General features: G+C 44.6%; 1 protein-coding gene across 11 annotated transcripts in view; it reads right to left on the reverse strand.

Moving 5' to 3' along the window:
- UROC1 (urocanate hydratase 1) overlaps nt 1–24,547 on the reverse strand; it is a 102,894-nt gene that overhangs the window by 49,411 nt on the left and 28,936 nt on the right. For 9 of the 11 annotated variants that reach the window (XR_005601246.1, XR_005601244.1, XR_005601245.1 and 6 more), the window contains 4 exons: nt 23,797–23,927; nt 12,396–12,526; nt 2,285–2,332; nt 974–1,067 (listed from right to left, as the gene is read on the reverse strand). Coding sequence is in view for 8 of the 11 variants with exons in the window: in XM_039547106.1 (XP_039403040.1) it covers nt 974–1,067; nt 2,285–2,332; nt 12,396–12,526; nt 23,797–23,927 (404 nt within the window). In the remaining 3 variants the exon portion in view is untranslated. The remainder of the gene's footprint in view (nt 1–973; nt 1,068–2,284; nt 2,333–12,395; nt 12,527–23,796; nt 23,928–24,547) is intronic. The other 2 variants (XM_039547105.1, XM_039547107.1) reach the window with 2 other exon arrangements.

Genomic DNA, 24,547 nt, shown 5'->3' on the forward strand with positions numbered 1-24,547 from the left:
TATCATAGTAAAAGTGCCTGCAGATCCCCAGTATCCACGGGGTAAGGAGGCATCACCCTTCAAGTTCCACAAGAGGGGAGCTATAGCCTCCATGAGGTCATCTTGCTGTGCTTTCTTGACTCACTGGCTTCCACTGTGGGCTTCTTTGATGAAGGAGACAATACTTTTACCTTATTTACTGACATATACAAATGCCTATTAATTTGAACAACCAAAATCCCTCCCCTTCCCCCCAGCCAAACTGAACATCCAGGGACTCCAGACGCCAGTACTCCAGAACACCAGAGCCTAATTAATAAAAAAGGTCAAATAGTTAAAGGAACTCCAGTAGTCACAATCTTCACCTCAGAGTGATCCAACAGGAGTTGAAAACTCTGAGGAACATTGTGGTCGGTGATAAGATCTTTATAAAAAGAATAACTTTACCATCTAAAAACCCTGCATGCTTCTTGCATGCCTAATTCCCACTGTCATTAGGATTACAGCATATGGGACGGCAGGTCTAAGCCCGACACAGATCCCAGTCCTGAGAAACACGGTGCACCTTCAGCCCCAACTGAAGCCAAAGGGAGTGGAGGAGATGCCCAGGAACCTTGCCCAGGAGATGCCCAGGAACCTTGGAGGATCAGTCCCACAGAAAGTATCATTTTGGCATGCCACACTGTACATACACTCTCCTGCAGATACTGAAAATGGCCTATTTAACTAACCCACATAGAAGCCAGCTCTACAGATGTTATGGAGGAAATTCACCCTTGTGTGGAGGACCAGCACAAGACCTATGCAGCACTACTTCAATCCCATTTAATCCTATATTGAGTGTTTAAATGGGAATAAGTGGTGCATAAACCTTTCCCAGGTCCTAAAATACTCCATTTATATGTGAGCATATATGGAGGGAATTACTTGTAGATTTACTCCTGTTTTGTGAATAATTTCCATCCCTTAATTTCCATCCCTTTATTTACATTACCTGGGCCACTGAGGGATCCAGATTATTCATGATCATGTGCATTATTGCAGCAGCTGATTTGATTTTGCAAGGATATTCCTCTATGGGGTAAGCTCTGAAACAAACACACACAGACATTAGGGAGGATTTTTCTTAAGCACGTGGAAAGAGAAGGAAAAAAACCCAATGAAATATTTATCTGCCACCAAACTTCCCGGAGTTGCAGATATTGATTAATAAGGAAAGAAAAAATAAAACAAAACACAGCCCAAGCCTGAAAAGACTTCTGTAAATTGAGTTAACATATTTGAGATTGATCAGAGCTAATCCAAGAATATCTGCAACTAGTTTTATTCAGCACTTTTCTACTATTCATTGTTGACTCAATTAATCACAAATGGGATCTAACTTTACTGACATACGCAAGTTCTTATTACTCCCGATAGCCCTGCAGAACCAACACAAAGACAACTGGATATTTCTGGTGCCCCATCACTCTATCAATTACAGGGCCACTCAGTTATATCTGTGCAACTCCGCACAAGACAATGGGGCTTCACAGGTTTCACTGAGGGCACAGTTTGGCCTGCGCCACCTCTATTATTTTTGCTCATGCTTGAGAAGAAAAGAATCCAGCTTGATCCTCCGTTCCTTGGTTGAATTTGCAAGGCTAGCAGTTACGAAAAAAAAACCCACCCACATTTTCTTTTGATCCAGAAATCACTGAGGCATAATGTACATAGAATCCCACACTGGTATTTCTACAGAGCCACTTTTCAGAGCAAGATCACTCTTCAAGGCTAACTACTGTAATTGTCTAATTGCTACCCTATGCTCTCTTCCCCACCAATTTGTTCTAAGACATCTAATCTTATCTTTGCAGTGTAAGCTATCCAGGGAAAGGTCTGTTTTTTCTTATATGCTTGTACAGGGCACTGCACAATGGGTCTGGGGCCTCTGGGGGTTAACCCAAATCAAATAATATTGATAATATTAGAAAGTGTAACCATTATAAAAAGGTTTCATTGTTTTGCTTCCTCCTATTCCACAGGCAGAAAAATTGTTATGGCCACTGGAAGGTCATTCTGGCAGGAAAGATAATGTGACATGTTTTACATGTCTAAACTGTCTTTCTTCTATTTGCAGAAAGACCCTTGATGGCCGGACTTTCACTTCATACAGAAAGATGTTTAATCTGGAAAGGTTTAGATGAAACCTGCCAGTTACATTCATCAGACATTGGCTGACCAACTCCTGACCCAAGATTGAAAATGTGTATTGTATAGATTTAGCAGCTACTCTCACCCCTTGGGTGTATTTCCTTTCATTTACCTGTATTCTGTAGGATAAAGAGGAAAATGTCTTGTAGTCACAGCCAAACTAGAAGGAAAGTCATTTTTTAAAAATGTATGGGGTTTCATTTGTTTGTGGGAGTAACATAGCAAGTACTGGGTGAGTTTAAAATAATTTTTTACAACATAAGATTACTGGATACATATATCAAAGTTGAATACACTTTGCACTGAGGTTCAGACAGATGTGATATCATAGATGTGGTTAATTACCCAGACATCTGTTGGGGAAATAATTCAGCAGGGCACAGATTATTTAACAAGTTCTTGGAATGCATTGGAGACAACTTTTCACTGCAGAAGGTGAAGAAAGCGACTAGGGGAGAGGCTGTTCGAGATGGGATTCTGACAAATAGCAAGGAACAGGTTAGGTGGAAGGCAGTTTGGTTGAAAGTGATCATGAAATGATAGAGTTTGTGATTCTAAGGCAGGGGTGGGCAAACTACAGCCAGCGGGCCAGATCCAGCCCATCAGGGCTTTGGATCTGGCCCGCAGGCTTGCCTCCCATGGCGCCGTGGGCCCTGCGCCGCTCTCAGGTGCGGGGGGGGCAAGGGCGGGGGGGGGCAGAGGGCTCTGTTCGTTGCCCTTGCCTCCAGGCACTGCCCCCAGCAGCTCCCATTGGCCGGGAATGGGGAACCGCAGCCAATGGGAACTTCTGGGGAGGTACCTGGAGGCATGGCCAGGGCCGCAGCACTTCCAGAAGCGGCACGGGGCTGGGGACAGGGCAGGATTGCAGGGAGCCTGCCCTGGCCCCAATGCATGCCACTGCCACCCCAGAGCCCAAACCCCTCCTGCTCCCTGCCCTAAGCCCCCACTGCACCCTGCACCCATCCTGCACCCCAACCCCCTGCCCTGAGCCCCCTCCTGCACCCCACATCCCTGTGCAACCCAACCCCCTGCCCTGAGCCCCCTGTCACACCCTGCACCCCTGTGCACGCCAACCCCCTGCCCTGAGCCCCCTCCTGCACTCCGCACCCCTCCTGCACCCCAACCCCCTTCCCTGAGCCCCCTCATCCACCCCACACCCCTCCTCTGCCCCAATCCCTTGCCCTGAGTCCCTTCCTGCACACCGCTCCCCCTCCCATACCCCGCACTCCCTCCCACACCCCATACCCCTGCCCTGGCCCTGCATACAATTTCCCCACCCGGATGTGGCCGTCAGCCCAAAAAGTTTGCCTACCCCTGTTCCAAGGAATGGTAGGAGGGAAACCAGCAGAATAAAGACAATGGACTTTAGGAAGGCAGACTTCAGCAAACTTGGAGAATTGGTAGGTAAGATCCCATGGGAAGCAAGTCTAAAGGAAAAAGGAGTTCAGGAGATTTAGCAGTTTTTTAAAGAGACATTATTAAGGGGACAAGAGCAAACTATTCCAATACGTAGGAAAGATAGGAAGTACAGTAAGAGACCATGCTGACTTAACCAGGAGATCTTCAACGATCTGAAACTCAAAAGAGTCATACAAAAAGTAGAAACAAGGTCAATACAAGAGTGAATATAAGAACAATACAAGCACGTAGGGAGAAAAATAGAAAGGCCAAGGGAGAAAACGAGATTAAACTAGTTAAGGACATAAAGCGTAACTAGAAAACATTTGACCAAGACATTAGAAGCAAGAGGAAGACCAAGGACAAGGTAGTCCCATTACTCAATGAGGAGGGAAAGACATTAACAGAAAATGCAGCAATGGCCAAAGTGTTAAATGGCTTCTTTGTTTCAGTTTTCACCAAAGAGATTAGCAATGTAAATGGGATAGGATCTGTGTCTAAAATAGGGAAACAAGAAGTTAAGAATTACTTAAACAAGTTAGATGTCTGACAAAATACATGCTAGAATATTGAAGGAACTGGCAGAAGAGATCTCTGAGCCATTCACCATTATCTTTGAGAACTCATGGAGGATGGGAGAGATCCCAAAGGACTGGAAAAGGGCAAATATAGTACCTACCTATAAAAATGGGAATAAAGACAAACCAGGGCTTTATAGACCCGTCATCTTAACTTCAGTGCCCAAAAAGAGAATGGAGCAAATAATCAAACAATCAATTTGTATGCACCTAGAGGATAATGAGGTGATAAGTAACAGTCAACATAGATTTTTCAGGAACAAATCATATTAAACCAATCTAATATGCTCTTTGACAGGGTAACAAGCATTGTGGGTAAGGGGGGAAGCAGTAGATGTGATATATCTTGTCTTTAGTAAGATTTTTGATACTGTAAGTAACCTAGGGAAATATAGCCTAGATGAACCTACTATAAAGTGGTTGCACAACTGGTTGGAAAACCATACTCAGAGAGTAGTTACCAATGGTTTACAGTCAAGCTGGAAGGGCATATCAAGTGGGGTCCCTTAGGGATCTGTCCTGGGTCTGGTTCTATTCAATATCTTCAAAGATGTTTTGGACAATGGCACAGAGAGCACACTTAAAAAGCCTGCAACAATACCAAGCTGGGAGGGATTGTAAGTACTTTGGAGGACAGGAATAGAATTCAAAATGATCTGGACAAACTGGAGAAATGGTTTGAAGTAAATAGGATGAAATTCAATAAGGACAAATGCAAAGTACTCCACATAAGAAGGAACCGTCAACTGCATAAATACGAAATGGAAAGTGACTGCCTAGGAAAGAGTCCTGCAGAAAAGGATCCAGAGTTATAGTGGATCACAAACTAAATATGAGTCAACACTGTAACATTGTTTTCAGAAAAAGCGAACATCATTCTGAGATGTATTAGCAGGAGTGTTGTAAGCAAGACACAAGAAGTAATTCTTCCACTCTGCTCAGCACTAATAAGGCCTCAACTAGAGTGCTGTGTCCAGTTCTGGGCACCACACTTCAGGAAAGATGTGAACAAATTGGAGAAAGTCCAGAAGAGAGCAACAAAAATGATTAAAGGTCTAGAAAACGTGACCTACAAGGAAAAATTGAAGGAAAAAAATGGGTTTGTTTAGTCTGGAGAAGAGAAGACTGAGGGGGGACATGAAGTACGTAAAAGGTTGTTATAAATAGGAGAGTGATAAATTGTTCTCCTTATCCACTGAGGACAGGACAAGAAGCAATGGGCTTAAATTGCAGCAAGGGAGATTTAGGTTGGACATTAGGAAAAACTTCCTAACTGTCATGGTAGTTAAGCACTGGAACAAATTACTTAGGGAGGTTGTGGAATCTCTGTTATTAGAGGTTTTAAAGACCAGTTTACACAAACACCTGTCAGGGATGGTCTAGATAATATTTAGTCCTGCTTCAGCGCAGGGGACTGATTCCATAAGCAACCATACAATCCCTATTCTTAGATATCTGCTAACACAAAGAATGTTGCTATGTGAACAAGGATATTAATGAAACAGAAACATGCTGACCCACATTCCATAGGAAACACAAATAAACAAACGAAAACAAAGTGTGCCAGGTGGAAAAGAAAAGACTTTCTATTTTTGAGATTCAAATAAACTGTTATAAAAATGGAAAATGAAAAATAAACAAGCAATAAATAGTATCTGATGCAATCAAAGAATTAGGGTATGTCTACACTACAAGAGTAGTTCGAATCAACTTAAGTCGAATTTGTAGAATTGACCTTACAAAGTCGAATTTGTGTGTCCACAGTAAGGACACTAATTCGACTTTGTGAGTCCACACTAACGGGACAAGCGTCGAAATTGGAAGCGGTGCACTGTGGGAAGCTATCCCACAGTTCCCGCACTCCCCGCTGCCCATTGGAATTCTGGGATTTCCCCCCAATGCATGCTGAGGGGAAAACTGTGTCGAGGGTGGTCTTAGGTAACTGTCAGCATTCCACCGTCACTCCCGCCGGCGGGAAATCAGTTCACGCACTTTTCCTGTTAGTGACAGCACAGACGCCACAGCACTCCACTGCGATCATGGAGCCCGCTGCGATCATTGATGCACTTATGGCCGTTGTCAACTCCTCGCACCTTATCATACACCTCTTCAACAGTCAGATGCTGAGAAATCGGGCGAGGAGGCTCCGGCAGCGCGGTGAGGACATGAAGTCTCAGAGTGGCACAGACCTCTCAGAAAGCACGGTACGCCGCACCGTGGAGATCATGGTGGCAATGGGTCATGTTCATGCTATGGGACGGTGATTCTGGGACCGGGAAACAAGCATGGACTGGTGGGACCGCATAGTGCTGCAGGTCTGGGATGAATCACAGTGGCTGCGAAACTTCAGGATGCGTAAGGGCACTTTCCTTGAACTGTGTGACTTGCTGTCCCCTGCCCTGAAGCACAAGGACACCCAGATGCGAGCAGCCCTGAGTGTGCAGAAGCGAGTGGCCATAGCCCTCTGGAAACTTGCCACGCCAGACAGCTACCGGTCAGTAGCGAACCACTTTGGCGTGGGCAAATCTACCGTGGGGGTTGCTGTGATGCAAGTAGCCAACGCAATCGTTGAGCTCCTGCTCTCGAAGGTAGTGACCCTGGGAAACGTCCAGGTCGTCATAGATGGCTTCGCCGCGATGGGATTCCCAAACTGCGGTGGGGCTATAGATGGGACTCACATCCCTATCCTGGGACCAGCCCACCAGGCCAGCCAGTATATTAACCAAAAGGGCTACTTTTCAATGGTGCTGAAAGCAATGGTGGACCATAGGGGACGCTTTACCAACATCAACGTCGGGTGGCCGGGCAAGGTTCATGACGCGCGTGTTTTCAGGAACTCTGGTCTGTTTAGATGCCTGCAGGAAGGTAGTTTCTTCCCGGACCACAAAATAACTGTTGGGGATGTGGAGATGCCTATAGTGATCCTCGGGGACCCAGCCTACCCGCTAATGCCCTGGCTCATGAAGCCCTATACAAGTGCCTTGAACAGCGACAAGGAACTCTTCAACTACCGGCTGAGCAAGTGCAGAATGGTGGTGGAGTGTGCTTTCTGACGTCTCAAGGGGAAATGGCGAAGCTTACTGACTCGCTCGGATCTCAGCGAAACCAATATCCCCATTGTTATTGCTGCTTGCTGTGTGCTCCACAATCTCTGTGAGAGCAAGAGGGAGACCTTTATGGCGGGATGGGAGGTTGAGGCAAATCGCCTGGCTGCTGATTACGCTCAGCCAGACACCCGTGCAATTAGAAGAGCCCAGCAGGAAGCGCTGTGCATCCGGGAGGCTTTGAAAGATAGATTCCTCAGGTTGCAGGGTAACCTGTGACTGTTCAGGTTCTTTACAGAGAAGCTGAACCTGCCCCTCTTTCAGTTACTGTTGACTTTCTTTTGCGGTTACATAGCCCGTTCACCACGTTTCCCCCCTTCCAACACACGTTTAAAAATAAAGTTAATGGAATATTGTTAATTAACAACGTTTTCTTTACTAATGAATTCGCGTTAAAGGGTTGAAACAGGGATGCAGACTGTGGTGGGTACGGTGTGCAGTGATGTACAGACTGCTTCTACACTCAAGGAATGACAGGCTCCTGCCCCTAGAGCGGTCTGCACTGCCGGACTGGTTGTTTCAACGAAGCCTGCCATCCCTCCTTTTCGGGACTCTGTGTGTGGGGGCTATGTGGCCTTGTGGTGGGGGAGGACTGGGGGGAGGACGTTTACAGGTGGGTGTGAAGGAAGGGGTGAGAGGTGCAGGCTCTGGGCTTGGGGTGGGGGCATAGGCAGGGGTGTGGGGAGTGTGGGAAGGGGGAGGAGGTGTAGGGGGATGAGGGCTCTGGCTGGGGCTGAGGGTTTGGGGCATTGGAGAGGCTCAGGGCTATGGTGGAAGGGCAGGGTAAGGGCAGCCTGCCTTGCCATTTGTGTATGGCAGGCGCTAGGACCCTGGGGCACCAGACAGCATTTCTGCGGGGAGCCGCTCTACTGTCAGGCAGGTACGCAGCGCGGCGGGGCGGGGGGAGACCCGTGGGGGCCAGGGCCCGATCCAGGCAGGGCCGGGGGAGAGACCCAGCTCCAAATATAGCTGGAGCAGGGCACCTGCCGCCTATGCACAGAACATGAAAAACACCTCCCAGACTGACCAGGGTGCCTAGTGACTGCACTGTGTGTGTGACCTGCTGTAGATCCTGGCCCCGTGTCTGTACCCAGGTAATGGTGAATGTCCTATGCAATTACCAAACCCCTCCCCCCACTTCACACAAAGTCTTCTGTAAAGAAACATGACGGAAACAGTAATGAACAGCAAACTATTTTTAATAATCAACTACACAGTGAGGGGACGAAATTGGGATTTGGGCTTGGGTGATCCAGGAAGGGAAGGACTTCTCAAAATGTAGCGAATGAGAGCTTTTTGGTACTTGAGCACTCTGCTGGGGTGGAGTGACAGTTTTCACGGCCCCTGGCGCACCTCCTTCTTGTTATTTTGGGTGAGGGGGGTATTGGACTTTGTGGCGGGGGAGGGCGGTTGCAGATACAGTGCAGGGGGGCTCTGTCCTCCTGCCTGCGGTCCTACAAAACATCCACAAGGCACCTAAGCGTGTCCGTTTGTTCCCTCATTAGTCCAAGCAGCGTTTGAGTCGCCTGCTGGTCCTCCAGACGCCATCTGTCCTCCCGTTCGCTGTGTGAGCGCTGCTGCTGAGAGAGGTTCTCCCTCCACTGGCTCTGCTGGGCCGCCTCGGCTCGGGAGCAGCCCATAAGTTCTGCAAACATCTCGTCCCGAGTCTTTTTCTTGCGCCGCCTAATCTGCGCCAGCCTCTGTGAGGGGCATGCTGGAGCAGGTCGGGATACAGTTGCAGCTGTGTGATGGGAAAAAGGGATTGACTTCCTTATAAAGATACAGTTTTGCAAAGAAGAAACATAGTCTAGTCAGTCTCTGTGAACAAGACCATGCACAGCACTCACTCAGGGAAAGTTCGAATTTTCGGAATTCGCTTTCATTGCCTGGGGGATTGCACTGCAGATCAGACAAGCAGGGCAGGACAGCAGAATCCGTGGAGCAGCCAGGCATGGTAAGCCAAAAACTTTTGGCTGCTTAAAAGTCAATGTATACCACTGTCCTCTTGCTACAGGCAATCCTGAAAGCATAAACTCTGCCCCTGTTGCACCCCATCACGTCTGTTCCCTGGGAAAGATCCCTGTATGCTGCCACTCTGCAGCCTCCACCACGTGGCTGTAAAGTGACGCTCATTGTTATGCAATGGAATAGTGAAGCACTCCCAATACTAATAGTACACAAATTACTGTAATTAAATGCAGGAGTCTCTGAGCGAGATCACCCTGAGGAGGGTCACTGAGGCAGATAGAGAGTGCATGCTGCGTGAAAGCCAGCACAAACCAGGGGCCTATGCTGCCATGCTCGTGGAGGCAATGCTCCCGGAGTACCTGATGATAGCCTGGCGCGGAAAAGTGTGCTACCACGGAGCACCCAATAAGGCAGCTCTCCCCAGGAACCTCATGCGGAGGCTTTTCGATTACCTGCAGGAGAGCTTCTCGGAAATCTCCCAAGAGGATTTCTGTTCCATCCCCATATATACTGACCTTCTTTTCAACTAGTAACTATTCCTGCTCCATTAAAAATAAATATTAACATGTTTAAAGCACTTACAGACTGATCCTTCCTCTGATTCAGGGTCCAGGGTAACAGCTGGGGAGGGTTGGTAGGGGATCTCAGTGAGGGTGATGAAGAGATCCTGGCTGTCGGGGAAATCAGCGTTGTAAGCGCTGTCGACTGCCTCATCCTCCTCATCTTCCCCGTCCGCGAACATCTCCGAGGAACAGTCCGTCGACAGTATCCCATCCTCAGAGTCCACGCACACTGGTGGGGCAGTGGTGGCAGACCCACCGAGAATGGCATGCAGTGCCTCGTAGAACCGGCATGTCTGGGGCTGGGCTCCGGAGCGTCCGTTTGCTGCTCTGATTTTTTGGTAGCCTTGTCTCAGCTCCTTGACTTTCACGCGGCACTGCGTTGTATCCCGGCTGTATCCTCTGAGTGCCATGGCTTTGGAGACCTTCTTGTAGGTCTTTGCATTCCGTTTGTTGGAGCGCAGCTCCGAAAGCACAGACTCATTGCCCCACACAGCAATGAGATCCAAGACTTCCTGGTCAGTCCATGCTGGGGCCCTCTTTCTAGTCTGAGATTCCCTGGACTCCTCTGCTGGAGAGCTCTGCATCGTTGCCAGTGCTGCTGAGCTCGCCACAACGTCCACACAGGAAATGAGATTCAAACTGGCCAGACAGGAAAAGGAATTCAAATTTCCCCGGGGCTTTTCCTGTGTGGCTGGTCAGAGCATCCAAGCTCGGACTGCTGTCCAGAGCGTCAACAGAGTGGTGCTCTGTGGGATAGCTCCCGGAGCTACTAAGGTCGATTTGCATCCACACCTAGCCTAATTCGACATAGCCCTGTCGAATTTAGCGCTACTCCCCTCGTCAGGGAGGAGTACAGAAGTCGAACTAAAGAGCCCTCTATGTCGAATTAAATAGCTTCGTGGTGTGGACGGGTGCACGGTTAATTCGAATTAACGCTGCTAAATTCGAATTAAAGTCCTAGTGTGGACCAGGCCTTACTGACATTAGAGATGGAAATGATCTGGTGGGCCATCTAATCTAATCCCAGTCAGGGCGAGTTCGTCCCCAACTTTTTAGTGTTCAGTGCTTTGTGCTACCTAGAGGCCAATCCTGCAGTCCTAGTCAGACAAAACTCCCAATGTCTTTAGCATGCAGTTTGTCTTAGTTTAGGTCTGCAGGCTTTCGCCTCAGTCTCATGCTGAGAGTGTGGAGACACGGTTGTTTGCACAAATCTGAGTGCTTTATAGTTACTTGTTTTATTTATTTAGATTTCTGTTAAGATATTAAACATGCCCTTGTTTGACACAAATTAGAACAATTAATCAGACTAGAAACAACAGCTAACACTCCAGCAGGCCCTCAACAAAACTGCTCTGCTCCACAAACCTTTGCCCCTCTCCAAAAGCTTGAATAAATTTATTGCCCCTTACAGCAGTCTCCAAATGTCAACAGACCTAGCATATTTCAGATCAGGGTCAGGCAGCAGGTTCCAAAGCTGAGGGCCCCTCATGCAGAATGCTCTACCTCTCTTTTAAATCAAGGGGGATCCAGCTCTGAAGCCTCCCTTATGTGGCATGAGGAGAGAGCCAGTCTCTCAAATAGGCGGCTCTAAAGCCACTCAGGGCATTTGACCTCTCCCACTGATTCACCAATGGTTGGCTTCAACATTCCAACAGTCTATGGATTGAAATGTACAGTCTATAAATAATAACTGAGGAGTTTTGCCAGCCAACAGAATTCAGCTTCAGCACAAGCCGCAGTGCCTATAAGACTTACTCAGAGCTCGTACGGTTGGGACTGTACTTCGGATGCTTGTGAAACACTACAGGCACCTCTGAATTTGGGCGTTTGTCAGACTTCAGTGGTGCATAGGCCTTGTGCAGTCTCTCTGCACAGGGATGAATTTCACCCCAAGCGTTTTACAAGCATTGCAGGAGCTCGAGCTGATGCTGTAAGAGCCTGAAGTAAATGTCTCCAGAGTAGACCAGCTTTTAAATAAGGAGCACAGTATAACGAGCGATAGAGAGGGGAGGGCCTAGCCAGTGGCCACCCACAAGGGTGCCCAATATTTCCCTTGTTGGACAGCGGAATGCTCACTAATGCCAAGGGGAATTTCATGTGGCTAGAGAGCAATACAGAGTCCGGAGCAGGGCCGGCTCTACCATTTTTGCCGCCCCAAGCAAAAAAAAAAAGCCGCTTGGACTGTGCCACCCGAACTGCCGAGGCAAAAAAAAAAAAAGCTGCCTGGACTGTGCCGCCCCAAGAATGGACAGAATGCCGCCTCTTAGCATGTGCTGCCTCAGACACGTGCTTCCTCCGCTGGTGCCTGGAGCCGCCCCTGGCCCGGAGTATGAAGAACCTCTGTTATGCAGCTTATGGGGCAGCATTCCAAAACTACGACTGAAGCTCACTATCAACAAAGCTACTGTTTTCTAATTACATACAAGACACAATATTTATTCGTTTGATTGATTCATTTCATTAATATGTCTTGACACTGTTTCTAGATGGGCTTAAGTGAGGCCTCACTGGGGCATAGGCTTTGGGCGAGCCCTGTGCACAGAAGTGAATTTCATATCCAGAGTACAACAAGCATGTCAGTGCAATTCTGAAAAGTCCCCTCCCAGCCTTACCTCATCTCAATTTCTGGGCAGAATCTGTACATGTATATGTGGCCATACAGCTTGAGCTCTTCTGCAAATTCCAGCGCCAGCTCTTTATGGACTTCGGGTGGGAAATAACGCAAGGCATTTTGCAAAGCCAGCTGTCAAAGAAAAGGGCATGGGTAAAATGAAGGTGACGAAGTGGGTGGTTATCATAACAACATGAGCTTTATGAGATATGATGGGAAACCTGCCCAGATTGTAAGAGTATTCAAGGTTACTGCCCTTAAAAGAATAACAGCCCAAGAAGTATGAAAGCTGAGCATTTCCGATGATATTTCTTCATCCTAATCCTTGCACAAGCAGAAAAATACTCTGGCTCAGATTCTCTGCTACGCCCAGTCTCCACCAACCACAGCAGTAGAGGGAGAGGAGGACAGCAAAGGAGCCATCTGAAGATAACCAGGCAGTAGGGTTCTGGCCACTCTTTTCCTGTCCCCGGCATCCCACTACACTCGGCCAGGAAGGCAGTGGTATAGGAAACAGCTCTGCTGTCTCTAAACGAGTTGAGGGCTCCCTGAGGCCAGGGGAAGCCTTAACTGTGGTGCTACAGCCAGTTTTTTAGCCCCTTTGCACCTCTGGAGTAGCACAAAGGGGCTAGATTGGGCTAGACAATCTGAGCCTCTAACATATTTATTAAGCAAACCCAACAATAGGGAGTAGAACAAGCTTCAGCTCAACTCAAAGGCAGCAACCACGTCTTCAGACTTTTGGTCAAGTTTCATGCATATGGTGCTATGCACAGATGTTCAATAAATAACCATAACACCATGATGGGCAGTATTCCATTCGCAGTCTGGTGCAATTTCTGGTCTTTTTTATCTTCTCAATGTGCACATATAATTCCCATTAATTTTAATGTAAGTATGGTATGTAAATCAAGTAAAGATTAGCCATGAATACTCATGTGCCTAGTTCTTCTAAAGATGTTTGCCCATCATTTCTAACCCTTTACAGAAGAAAATGTTCACATTTTATTTATCTTTGTTCTTTGCTTCTGTAGGTTAAGTTATGATGGTGGAATTTTTAGGGACAATCCCACAGAGGGAGTGAAACAATGGTAGACATGAGGCAGTTTCAATTTGTTATGTGCAAAATTTGCCCATGTGCAGAAGGTTTGCTCAAAATAGGACTTTAATGGGATTTAAGTGATGCATAGGTCTTGTTCTAGCTCTCTGCATAAAGATCAAATTCATTCAGAGTATACTCGTAGCAGGATACCTACACTTGATAGTGGATTCTTGTAGGATCTCTCCCATTAAAAGTAACCACTAGACGTTAGTGAAATCCTCATAATGAAATGTAAATTCAAGGTTTTTCACATTCCTTACAAACTGGAAAATGGACTAATTTTCACAGAAAACCTCACTAAGGTATGCATGTTATTTAGGTAAAACCAGGACCAATTTCAATTAAAAATGGACCAGTTTTTGAACAAAAATGTGAAAAAATAAGACTATTTTTCAGTAAAGGAAAACATATAAAAATGTGTAAAACATACAGAATTTTGAAATTACTGGAAAATTAATTGTTGGAATGAATAAAGCCATTTCATCCAACATTGTACGTGAGTGAGAGAAATCGTACAAAATTTTGAATATTTTATGTGAAATTTTAAACACCAAAATAGTCACAGGTGGGTGGCATTTTAGGCAAATCACACATACTGTTCTTGATACTTATCAGGTATTTATTACTGTTCCATCAGTGAGAAAATCAAACTATGAATTGCTAAGGTTATTTAAAGCTATATTTTTGTGGAGTTATTTTATTTTACAGTTGTTCAGCACAGCTAGCCCGAAACAACAGCAATTGCAGGAAGTGGCTGTGGACGTAAGTAGTGTTCTTTCTTGTAAGTCAGTACTGAACCAATTCTCCATTGTTGTGCTAGGGGGCGTTGTGCTGCCAAGGGAGCTACTGTTCAGAAATGACAACAATGCGGTCCTAGCCGCTGGTGGGCACTGAAGATCTCATGGCACGTTCCATAAGAGTAGGGTTTTCACCCCTGTGTCAGGGGCAAAATCACATTACATGCTGCTTGCCTAAGAGTCTTCCTGCCTAAGTTCCAGTTGGATAAGTATTCTCATCACTTTCCATCCCAAGCTAGCAGCGTGTGTTGCTATGTATTATTATGCATTTGCTACAATTTTCTCCAGTGGTGGGTGTATTTTCATATTAAACTGATTCTTGCACATGGAATAAAACTCTTCAGGCTGTGCTAAGGCACTGTATTCCCTCTGCCTGCAGAGATGTTGCCCATAGTTTGCAAAGCACATTGGTATCCTTTGAGAAGAAAGGTAATACACATAAGCTATTATCTTTATTTAATGTTTTGTTAAATCATGTAGCCAATATGTATTCCACATTCTGGTCTATTAGAGCCATAATGAGGCCAAAGATTTTACAATCTTTAAAAGGCTAATTGCACACAAAGGTCACAAAAAAGATTTTCCACTTGCATTATAAATGGCAGCACTATCCAAGCTGCTTTCCGGTGTAGATAGTCTCAACCCATATTTAACTTAATAGCTTCATTTGGGTGATTTGTAGGGAGTGGAGATAGAGTTTCGCTTTAAGATCTGATGAGATCACATCATCTCAGCATGTGGGAGACTAGTTTTGGAGAGGGAGGAATACAGCCCTGCACTTGCGACACCCTCTAGTGGTTGCATGAGGGAGTCATGGATGCAGATAATTTATAGAGAATGCGAACTGAAGTAGTGCAGTATGGGAATAATAGCGCTAAGAATAATGAAAACCCACAGACTCAACCTAATTATTCTCAGCATAGTCATTGTTCTCTGGAGACAAGACACTTTGGCAAAAGCCCTTAAAACCCATATAAAACCCAAGCCTTGGCCCAGTGGCAAATCTCTAGTTGACTTCAATGGCCCACGGTTTGGTCTTTATGGCTTAGAGTTCTCCAGCTAACTCACCACTTGAGCGTGCAAGCCTTCCACACACAAAACTCCCTCTGTCTTCAGTGAGAACTAGCATTCATAAGGGCTGCCAGAAGAGACAAGATGATGACTATGTAAGAAAATGTTCCTGGCATAGGTATGCTTGCATTTGAGCACATAGGGTCAGATCCAATTTGAGGTCAACAGAGCTATGACCATTTACACCAGCTGAGAATGTGGCCAATAAAATCCAGAGGCTGGAATTTGCCATTTTATCAACAGTACGAAAAGAAAAAAAAATTCATTCACTGGATGTAAAAAATGCAAATTATTTTTTCAAATTCAACTACCCCTCCAGCAGCTAGATAAGCAGTTGTTTTTCAAGAGCATGTTACTAGCGAACACAAAAATCCCAGCTATAATTAATATATGGTAAGATTGGGTGTTTTTGTTAGAATGTCAGAAGTCTAAATAATAAGATGGGTGAACTAGAGTGCCTTGTGATAAAGGAGGATATAGATATAATAGGCATCACAGAAACCTGGTGGACTGAGAGCAATCAATGGGACACAATCATTCCGGGGTACAAAATATATCGGAAAGACAGAACAGGTCGTGCAGGGGGAGGAGTGGCACTATATGTGAAAGAAAGTGTAGATTCAAATGAAGTAAAAATCTTAAGCGAATCCACATGTTCCATAGAGTCTCTATGGATAGAAATTTCATGCTCTAGTAAAAATATAACATTAGGGATCTATTATCGACCACCTGACCAGGACAGTAATAGTGATGATGAAATGCTAAGGGAAATTAGAGAGGCTATCAAAATTAAGAACACAATAATAGTGGGGGATTTCAATTATCCCCATATTGACTGGGAACATTTCACTTCAGGACGAAATGCAGAGATAAAATTTCTCTATACTTTAAATGACTGCTTCATGGAGCAGCTGGTACGGGAACCCACAAGGGGAGAGGCAACTCTAGATTTAATCCTGAGTGGAGCGCAGGAGCTGGTCCAAGAGGTAACTATAGCAGGACCGCTTGGAAATAGTGACCATAATACAATAGCATTCAACATCCCTGTGGTGGGAAGAACACCTCAACTGCCCAACACTGTGGCATTTAATTTCAAAAGGGGGAACTATACAAAAATGAGGGGGTTAGTTAGACAAAAGTTAAAAGGTACAGTGACTAAAGTGAAATCCCTGTAAGTTGCATGGGCCCTTTTTAAAGACACCATAATAGAGGCCCAACTTCAATGTATACCCCAAATTAAGAAAAACAGTAAAAGAACTAAAAAAGAGCCACCGTGGCTTAACAACCATGTAAAAGAAGCAGTGAGAGATAAAAAGACTTCCTTTAAAAAGTGGAAGTCAAATCCTAGTGAGGCAAATAGAAAGGAGCACAAACACTGCCAACTTAAGTGCAAGAGTGTAATAAGAAAAGCCAAAGAGGAGTTTGAAGAACGGCTAGCCAAAAACTCCAAAGGTAATAACAAAACGTTTTTTAAGTACATCAGAAGCAGGAAGCCTGCTAAACAGCCAGTGGGGCCCCTTGACGATGAAAATACAAAAGGAGCGCTTAAAGACGATAAAGTCATTGCGGAGAAACTAAATGGATTCTTTGCTTCAGTCTTCACGGCTGAGGATGTTAGGGAGATACCCAAACCAGAGCTGGCTTTTGTAGGTGACAAATCTGAGGCACTGTCACAGATTGAAGTGTCACTAGAGGAGGTTTTGGAATTAATTGATAAACTCAACATTAACAAGTCACCGGGACCAGATGGCATTCACCCAAGAGTTCTGAAAGAACTCAAATGTGAAGTTGCGGAACTATTAACTAAGGTTTGTAACCTGTCCTTTAAATCGGCTTCGGTACCCAATGACTGGAAGTTAGCTAATGTAACGCCAATATTTAAAAAGGGCTCTAGGGGTGATCCCGGCAATTACAGACCGGTAAGTCTAACGTCGGTACCGGGCAAATTAGTTGAAACAATAGTAAAGAATAAAATTGTCAGACACATAGAAAAACAAACTCTTGAGCAATAGTCAACATGGTTTCTGTAAAGGGAAATCGTGTCTTACTAATCTATTAGAGTTCTTTGAAGGGGTCAACAAACATGTGGACAAGGGGATCCGGTGGACATAGTGTACTTAGATTTCCAGAAAGCCTTTGACAAGGTCCCTCACCAAAGGCTCTTACGTAAATTAAGCTGTCATGGGATAAAAGGGAAGGTCCTTTCATGGATTGAGAACTGGTTAAAGGACAGGGAACAAAGGGTAGGAATTAATGGTAAATTATCAGAATGGAGAGGGGTAACTAGTGGTGTTCCCCAAGGGTCAGTCTCGGACCAATCCTATTCAATTTATTCATAAATGATCTGGAGAAAGGGGTAAACAGTGAGGTGGCAAAGTTTGCAGATGATACTAAACTACTCAAGATAGTTAAGACCAAAGCAGATTGTGAAGAACTTCAAAAAGATCTCACAAAACTAAGTGATTGGGCAACAAAATGGCAAATGAAATTTAATGTGGATAAATGTAAAGTAATGCACATTGGAAAAAATAACCCCAACTATACATACAACATGATGGGGGCTAATTTAGCTACAATGAGTCAGGAAAAAGATCTTGGCGTCATCGTGGATAGTTCTCTGAAGATGTCCACGCAGTGTGCAGAGGCGGTCAAAAAAGCAAACAGGATGTTAGGAATCATTAAAAAGGGGATAGAGAATAAGACTGAGAATATATTATTGCCCTTATATAAATCCATGGTACGCCCACATCTCGAATACCGTGTACAGATGTGGTCTCCTCACCTCAAAAAAGATATTCTAGCACTAGAAAAGGTTCAGAAAAGGGCAACTAAAATGATTAGGGGTTTAGAGAGGGTCCCCTACGAGGAAAGATTACAGAGGCTAGGACTCTTCAGCTTGGAAAAGAGAAGACTAAGGGGGGACATGATAGAGGTATATAAAATCATGAGTGATGTTGAGAAAGTGGATAAGGAAAAGTTACTTACTTATTCCCATAATACAAGAACTAGGGGTCACCAAATGAAATTAATAGGCAGCAGGTTTAAAACAAATAAAAGGAAGTTCTTCTTCACGCAGCGCACAGTCAACTTGTGGAACTCCTTACCTGAGGAGGTTGTGAAGGCTAGGACTATAACAATGTTTAAAAGGGGACTGGATAAATTCATGGTGGCTAAGTCCATAAATGGCTATTAGCCAGGATGGGTAAGAATGGTGTCCCTAGCCTCTGTTCGTCAGAGGATGGAGATGGATGGCAGGAGAGAGATCACTTGATCATTGCCTGTTAGGTTCACTCCCTCTGGGGCACCTGGCATTGGCCACTGTCAGTAGAGAGATACTGGGCTAGATGGACCTTGGTCTGACCCGGTACGGCCTTTCTTATGTTCTTATGTTCTAATGTCATATCAGCTGCAGTCAGCGATAACTACAATGATTTAACTCTGGAGAATTTCAAATGAGAGGATAAAATTATGCCACACACTCTTAAAAATAAAATACAATTATCTGGGATAAAATTCTATGCGTGTGGCGGGGCGGGGGGAGAAATGTGTAACAGGAAAAGAGAAAATATTGCAACATTTGGAATTATGGCTGTGTTCTATGTTGAATATCGAGTGCTGGAGGAATGAAAATGTTCTCTTTTTAACCTGGCTAGAATTATTCAATAAATATCCTGCCTTATTTGTAGTATAACGGGATTGCTAGAGATATTTTTACCTAATCTACAAATACAGTTTGATAAATTCAAACAGTTTAACATGTAAGTAAATACTAGAGCTGGGGAAATGGTGTGAAAACATTTTTGTGAATATCTGCCTGGATATTTTTGGCTGAGCGGATGCCCTATTTGTGTTCCCTTTCCAAGAGCATCCAAGAGATTGCATTTTGTAATACAAACATTCATGCAAATGAATTCTAAAGTTGCATGAGCTTGTATCTGCAGAAACCAAAGTGAATTCCTCAGATGAAAGTATCTATACGAAAAGCGCTTGTATGTGTGTCCAGAGAAGATAAGCAATACCATGTGGCTTATGTGACCAATCACAACTAAGCAGCACATCTTTAATTTTGTATGTTCCTGGCCTCTACATCACTTAAATCCCACTAAGTCATCAAAATATGGAGCCTTGGCCTGGACCTTTGAATAGGAGTGAATTTCATCTATAATAAATGCATTTCTGGAAGTCAACATTTCCTTGTGATTATTCTGCAAGCAAAGAAAGAGATGAAGAGCCTGATTTTCAGAGATGCTTGGTACTTATGGCTCCTATTGACTTCATCTCATGCTGCAAGTGCTCAATGCCTGTGAAAATCAGGCTTTAACCTCACTTACAATGTATATGAAAGTCAATAGGACTTATGCTCCTAAGTCACTTAGACTTTTTTTTGAAAACCCAACCCTTAATTAATTATTTGTTGAGAGTATTTCAACCAGGTCACCTAAGTACAATATAAGAACTTGACCCAAAGTTTCCTTCTTAGACATGCATGGTGGATCATGCCTAATATTTTGCTCTCATTTTGAAGCACTCCACTAGCAGTTCAATTTTCTTGCTCCATAGAATTCACATGCCCCATTGTGTTCTAAGCAGAGCATGCCCCTGCTGTCCTTTAAATAAAAGTGAATCCTTGCACTAACTTCAACAGGAACCAGATAGCTATCAATAGATCCCGCTGCATTTGATCAACTGTCAACCTCTTTGTTATGGGGCTGTCTTGGGAAACCAAGAATATGAGAATATTAGAAATATTTTAATGGCTTTTCTTTCCTCCCTTCTAAAAGCCAGTATCTGGGTTTGGATTTATATGACTGGCCTCAGTTTACCCTCATAACAACACTATCAGTACTTTCCATTGGAGGATCTCAAAGCACTTTTCAACCATGAAGATGAAGCCTTACGACTTCCTTGGGAGAGAGGTCACTATTATTGTTCCCATTTTACTGATGGGAAACTGAAGCCCAGAGAAGTGACACTCAAAGTCACATTGATTTCTTGGTTCCTTGTTCTGTTCTTTAACAATGAGATTAACTTTTCTTTCCTCCCATTTATCTTCTTGTATTTGGTGTTTATAAGGCATTTATAGTGGGATTATTCTCTGAAAAGTGATTGCAAAAATGAGATTGTGGGTTTCACGTGTCATTCTCTCTCAATAGCATCCAATACAGATGACCTCAGTTTAGAAGTAAAAGTGGATCTTTCTGATTGGCCATTGTTGTAAACTCCACACAGGCTCTGAAAGTCCACCTGTGTTCTTTATGGCTAATTTCAGAGTAGCAGCCGTGTTAGTCTGTATCCGCAAAAAAACCAGGAGTACTTGTGGCACCTTAAAGACTAACAAATTTATTTTAGCATGAGCTTTCGTGAGCTGCAGCTCACTTCTTCGGATGCATCTGAAGAAGTGAGCTGCAGCTCACAAAAGCTCATGCTAAAATAAATTTGTTAGTCTTTAAGGTGCCACAAGTACTCCTGTTTTCTTTATGGCTAAGATTTTCCAAAGCAGAAGCCTAGAGTTAGACTTCTCCTTCCATATGTAGATTTCTAACTCAGTGGCCTGATTTCCAGAAATGCGAATCAACCAGAAGCTCCCACTGAGGTCAAATGTCCTCCCGCTTCTCCACAGAGGTCAAAGGGAGCTGCTGGGGGCTCAGGCAGCAATTTCACAAAAGAGGCCACTTTAGGCGCCTATTTTTGAAATCCTTGACCCATGCCTATTACATTATAATTACTAGCAAAGATACTCCAGTCAAAGCTTCCTGTTTGCAGAATGTTTAGCTTGACAGATGGAACCGGAGGGACAGAAGGCTTGAGCTTTCTGAGACGGGGAGGGAAAGACAGAGGTTATGGCTGTTTCAAGCGCTAGGCCATGAAAGTGGAAGCAAGTGAGCTCAGGAAACTTATAAACAAAATAGGTCCTCAGAAATGGTTTGGTTTATACAAGGAGATTAAGGAGTGTACGGTAGGGACAATTGTATATCTCATCAGCAAGCCCCAAGGCATACGGATTTTTCTAAATCTCATTTAAGGGTTTATATTATTACCAGAACCAGAGGCACAAGAAAACAAAACATTGCAGTGGCTTAGAATTATTATTGCAAATACAGAAAAACTTAGACTGAAGGGATACAAACATCCTCAGCAAGTATAAGTCGCTCCATTGACTCCATGCCAGATGAGATGCTGGACTCTTTTTTCTGTTGTTCATTAGCTATTTTTATTAGAAAATAAATGTATTGTGGCATATAAAGAAAAATCTCCAGATAGTCCCAGTATTACACATCACTGGTAAAGCTGAAATCCTGTCTCAAGGTTTTGAAACCACCTTGTAGAAAGACTATATTTTTTAGGCATGGAAGGCATTTGGACTTTCGGGTATCAGATAAATACCAGCTGAGACTCTCAACCTGTTAGGAGTTTAAAGGTGGAGGATTAAAAGCCAAATAAATCAGAAAGGAAGCTTTTAAATCTTTAACAGGCCAATAAAAAATTCACAACCAGCCTGATTTTTTATTAACTGTTATTGATAAGGAGGAGAGAGAAGAGGGTAGGATGCTGGAAACCAGATTGGGACTAAACCAATTTCTCCTGGGTTTGTTCCCAGAAAATACTTGACCTGAGGAAATAATGTGGAGTCCATGATCCATACTTTCCTCCTTGTGAGGTTATGGCGGGCAGGAAACTGTACTAGTTTCCATTCATAGAGTACCTGCCTTGTAGGAGAAAAGGGGCGAGGATCTCTCCATGATAAAGAGAGGGGGGTTGGCCTGCTAAAAGGTGAATATCTGTAGGTCCATGGAGATCTTGGAACATCTATGGAGATCGTATGCCTCTGCACAGCAGCTCCACTGATCTCCCGTCCTCCTGGCAGCAGGGCTCCTTCAAGAGCCACGCAGTCATTAATTCCCCCACCTCAATCCCATGGCTGTGCTGTAATAGCCAAGGAGAACATTCCTCAGCAACAAAATAGCATTAATTCCTAATTGGATCTCTCATGGTTGTTCTCTTCTTGTTCCAAATGCCCCTGATGTCTCAATCCTTAGAAGTTGGGCTTCCATAGAGTCCCAAGGATTTGGGGAAAGATCTGAGATCTGGATCTCCCCAGGTATGCACCTCCACCCCAGCGGGTTTTTAACTATTTTGGTTCCTCCTTGCTTGTGGAAATGGACAGAAAGAATCTGACCTCAAGTGCCAATTCACCACTCACCTAAGCAGGTGTAACACCAAAGAAGTCTATGAATTTGTGCCTACTTTCACCAGCTGTGAATGTGTCCCTGTGTGTCTAGCATGGGGTGGGAGAAAGGGAACATACAATGTTATATTATTATTGCTATTATTATCTGATTAAACATGGCCTTTCAGACTATTAAGGAACCCACTTGTTGCCTTTGAACATGCAAAACTCCTATTGACTTTTGTTTTAATGTAACCTCTTTACTGTTAAAAAATTTTAAATCTCTAATAAGGATTGAGCCTAATGATTACTTAACAGTGCAAGCTACTTAGTCAAACAAACAAAAAAAAGAGAGATAGAATTGCACAACCAAGAAGAAATCATTAACTCAAACCCTTGAAGTCTGTGCCTCGGCAGAGAACACCATGACGTTTCTGATTAGGCTTTTAAATATATTTCCCCTTGTAACATCTTAAAATGCAAAACCAAAAAGGAATGTATGTGGATGGTTTGTAAACAGGTGTTGATCTTCCATACTTTGCGTTGATCAATTTTGTGGGCTAAGCCTTCTACACATACACTAGGGCAGGGGTGGGGAAACTTTTTGGGCCGAGGGCCACATCTGCGTGGGGAAATTGTATGCAGGGCCGGGACAGGGGGTTGGGGTGCAGGAGGGAGGGCGGTGTGCAGGAAGGGGCTCAGGGCAAGGGATTGAGGCAGAGGAGGGGTGCAGGGTGTATGAGGAGGCTCAGGGCAGGGGGTTGGGGTGCACAGGGGTGCAGGGCGCGGCAGGGGACTCGGTGCCATGGTGGGGAAAGCCCATGGGCTGGATCCAAAGCCCTGAGGGGCTGGATCCAGCCCACGTGCCATAGTTTGCCCACCTCTGCACTAGGGATTTTTTTTTTTAAGGGGTATACTCATAAAATGTCCAGTGAAAAGTGCTGGATTGACAGCTACAGAGCCGAAAGTCCCATTTATCCCCAGAAAGCACCAAAAACTGCTGTGCAAGCTTCTCCCACACTGCCCCACCAACCTGTCTCAAACTTTTCTTTGGGGAGAAGCAATGAGGTGGAAAGCAGACGAGTCCCCATGGCGTCGTCCATTAGCTGACAGCTCAGTGATATTAAAGCAACAATGAAACTTATTTAGTGGCCTTGTTCTTTGGCCCCCAAGCCCCGTGGAGCATTTGAGGCATTAGCCCTGCTGCTTTGAATGGCTAGAATCTGGTGGGAAGGGAGGCTCGATCTTGCAAACCCCGTGTTACCTTTTCTTCCTGAGCGGTGAGGTTGGGGGTTCTCACAGGCGCGTGAGGTACTCCTTTCGTTCGCCCTCTGTTTTCCGGCAGGGGTTGTAGTGGAAGTCCCCCACAAATTTCTTCCAGGCTAGACATGTCTGCTGGGGAAATAGGAGATGAAGAAAAGGCTGGTTCAAGGGGAATGAGAAGTGGAAAGGGAGGTGTGTGAGCACCTGGGATGTGCAACAGCTATGAGGTCACCTCAGAGAGAACAGCCAAGCCTGTGGCTTTTGCAAATATGCCTCCCAGATTCTGAGAACAGACACCACAGGTGACACACCTCCTCACACTGTGAAATCCCATTGGTTCTTCCCTCCTCCCCCTAATAATGAATCATTTACCATTTTGCTTTTCAATCTCTGGATTTTTTTTTTTTTGCAGCTGCTCTGCTAACACTTTGGGACACGTTTGGTCCAATCCTACATTCTTTGCACACCACAAAGTCACATTGCCTTCAATGCAAAGTAAGGCTGATGGACTTCAAAAGGAGATTTGCCCGAGTAGAGATTCTATGATATGAGATTATAGATGGGTAAAGGCACAAAACTAAATATTGGGAGCTTTCTCTTTCACACCTCTGGATAGTTCTGTACCTCACTCCTGAACATTACACTAATTGCAACTATTTCCCCATGTTAAAATAGCCTCGCATCTTCTATGGGTCATCTCGATTATCACTTCAAAGGTTTTTTTCTCTCTCCTGCTGATGATAGCTCATCTC

Source organism: Mauremys reevesii, linkage group 7 (assembly GCF_016161935.1).
Source record: "Mauremys reevesii isolate NIE-2019 linkage group 7, ASM1616193v1, whole genome shotgun sequence".
NCBI lineage: Eukaryota > Metazoa > Chordata > Testudines > Geoemydidae > Mauremys > Mauremys reevesii.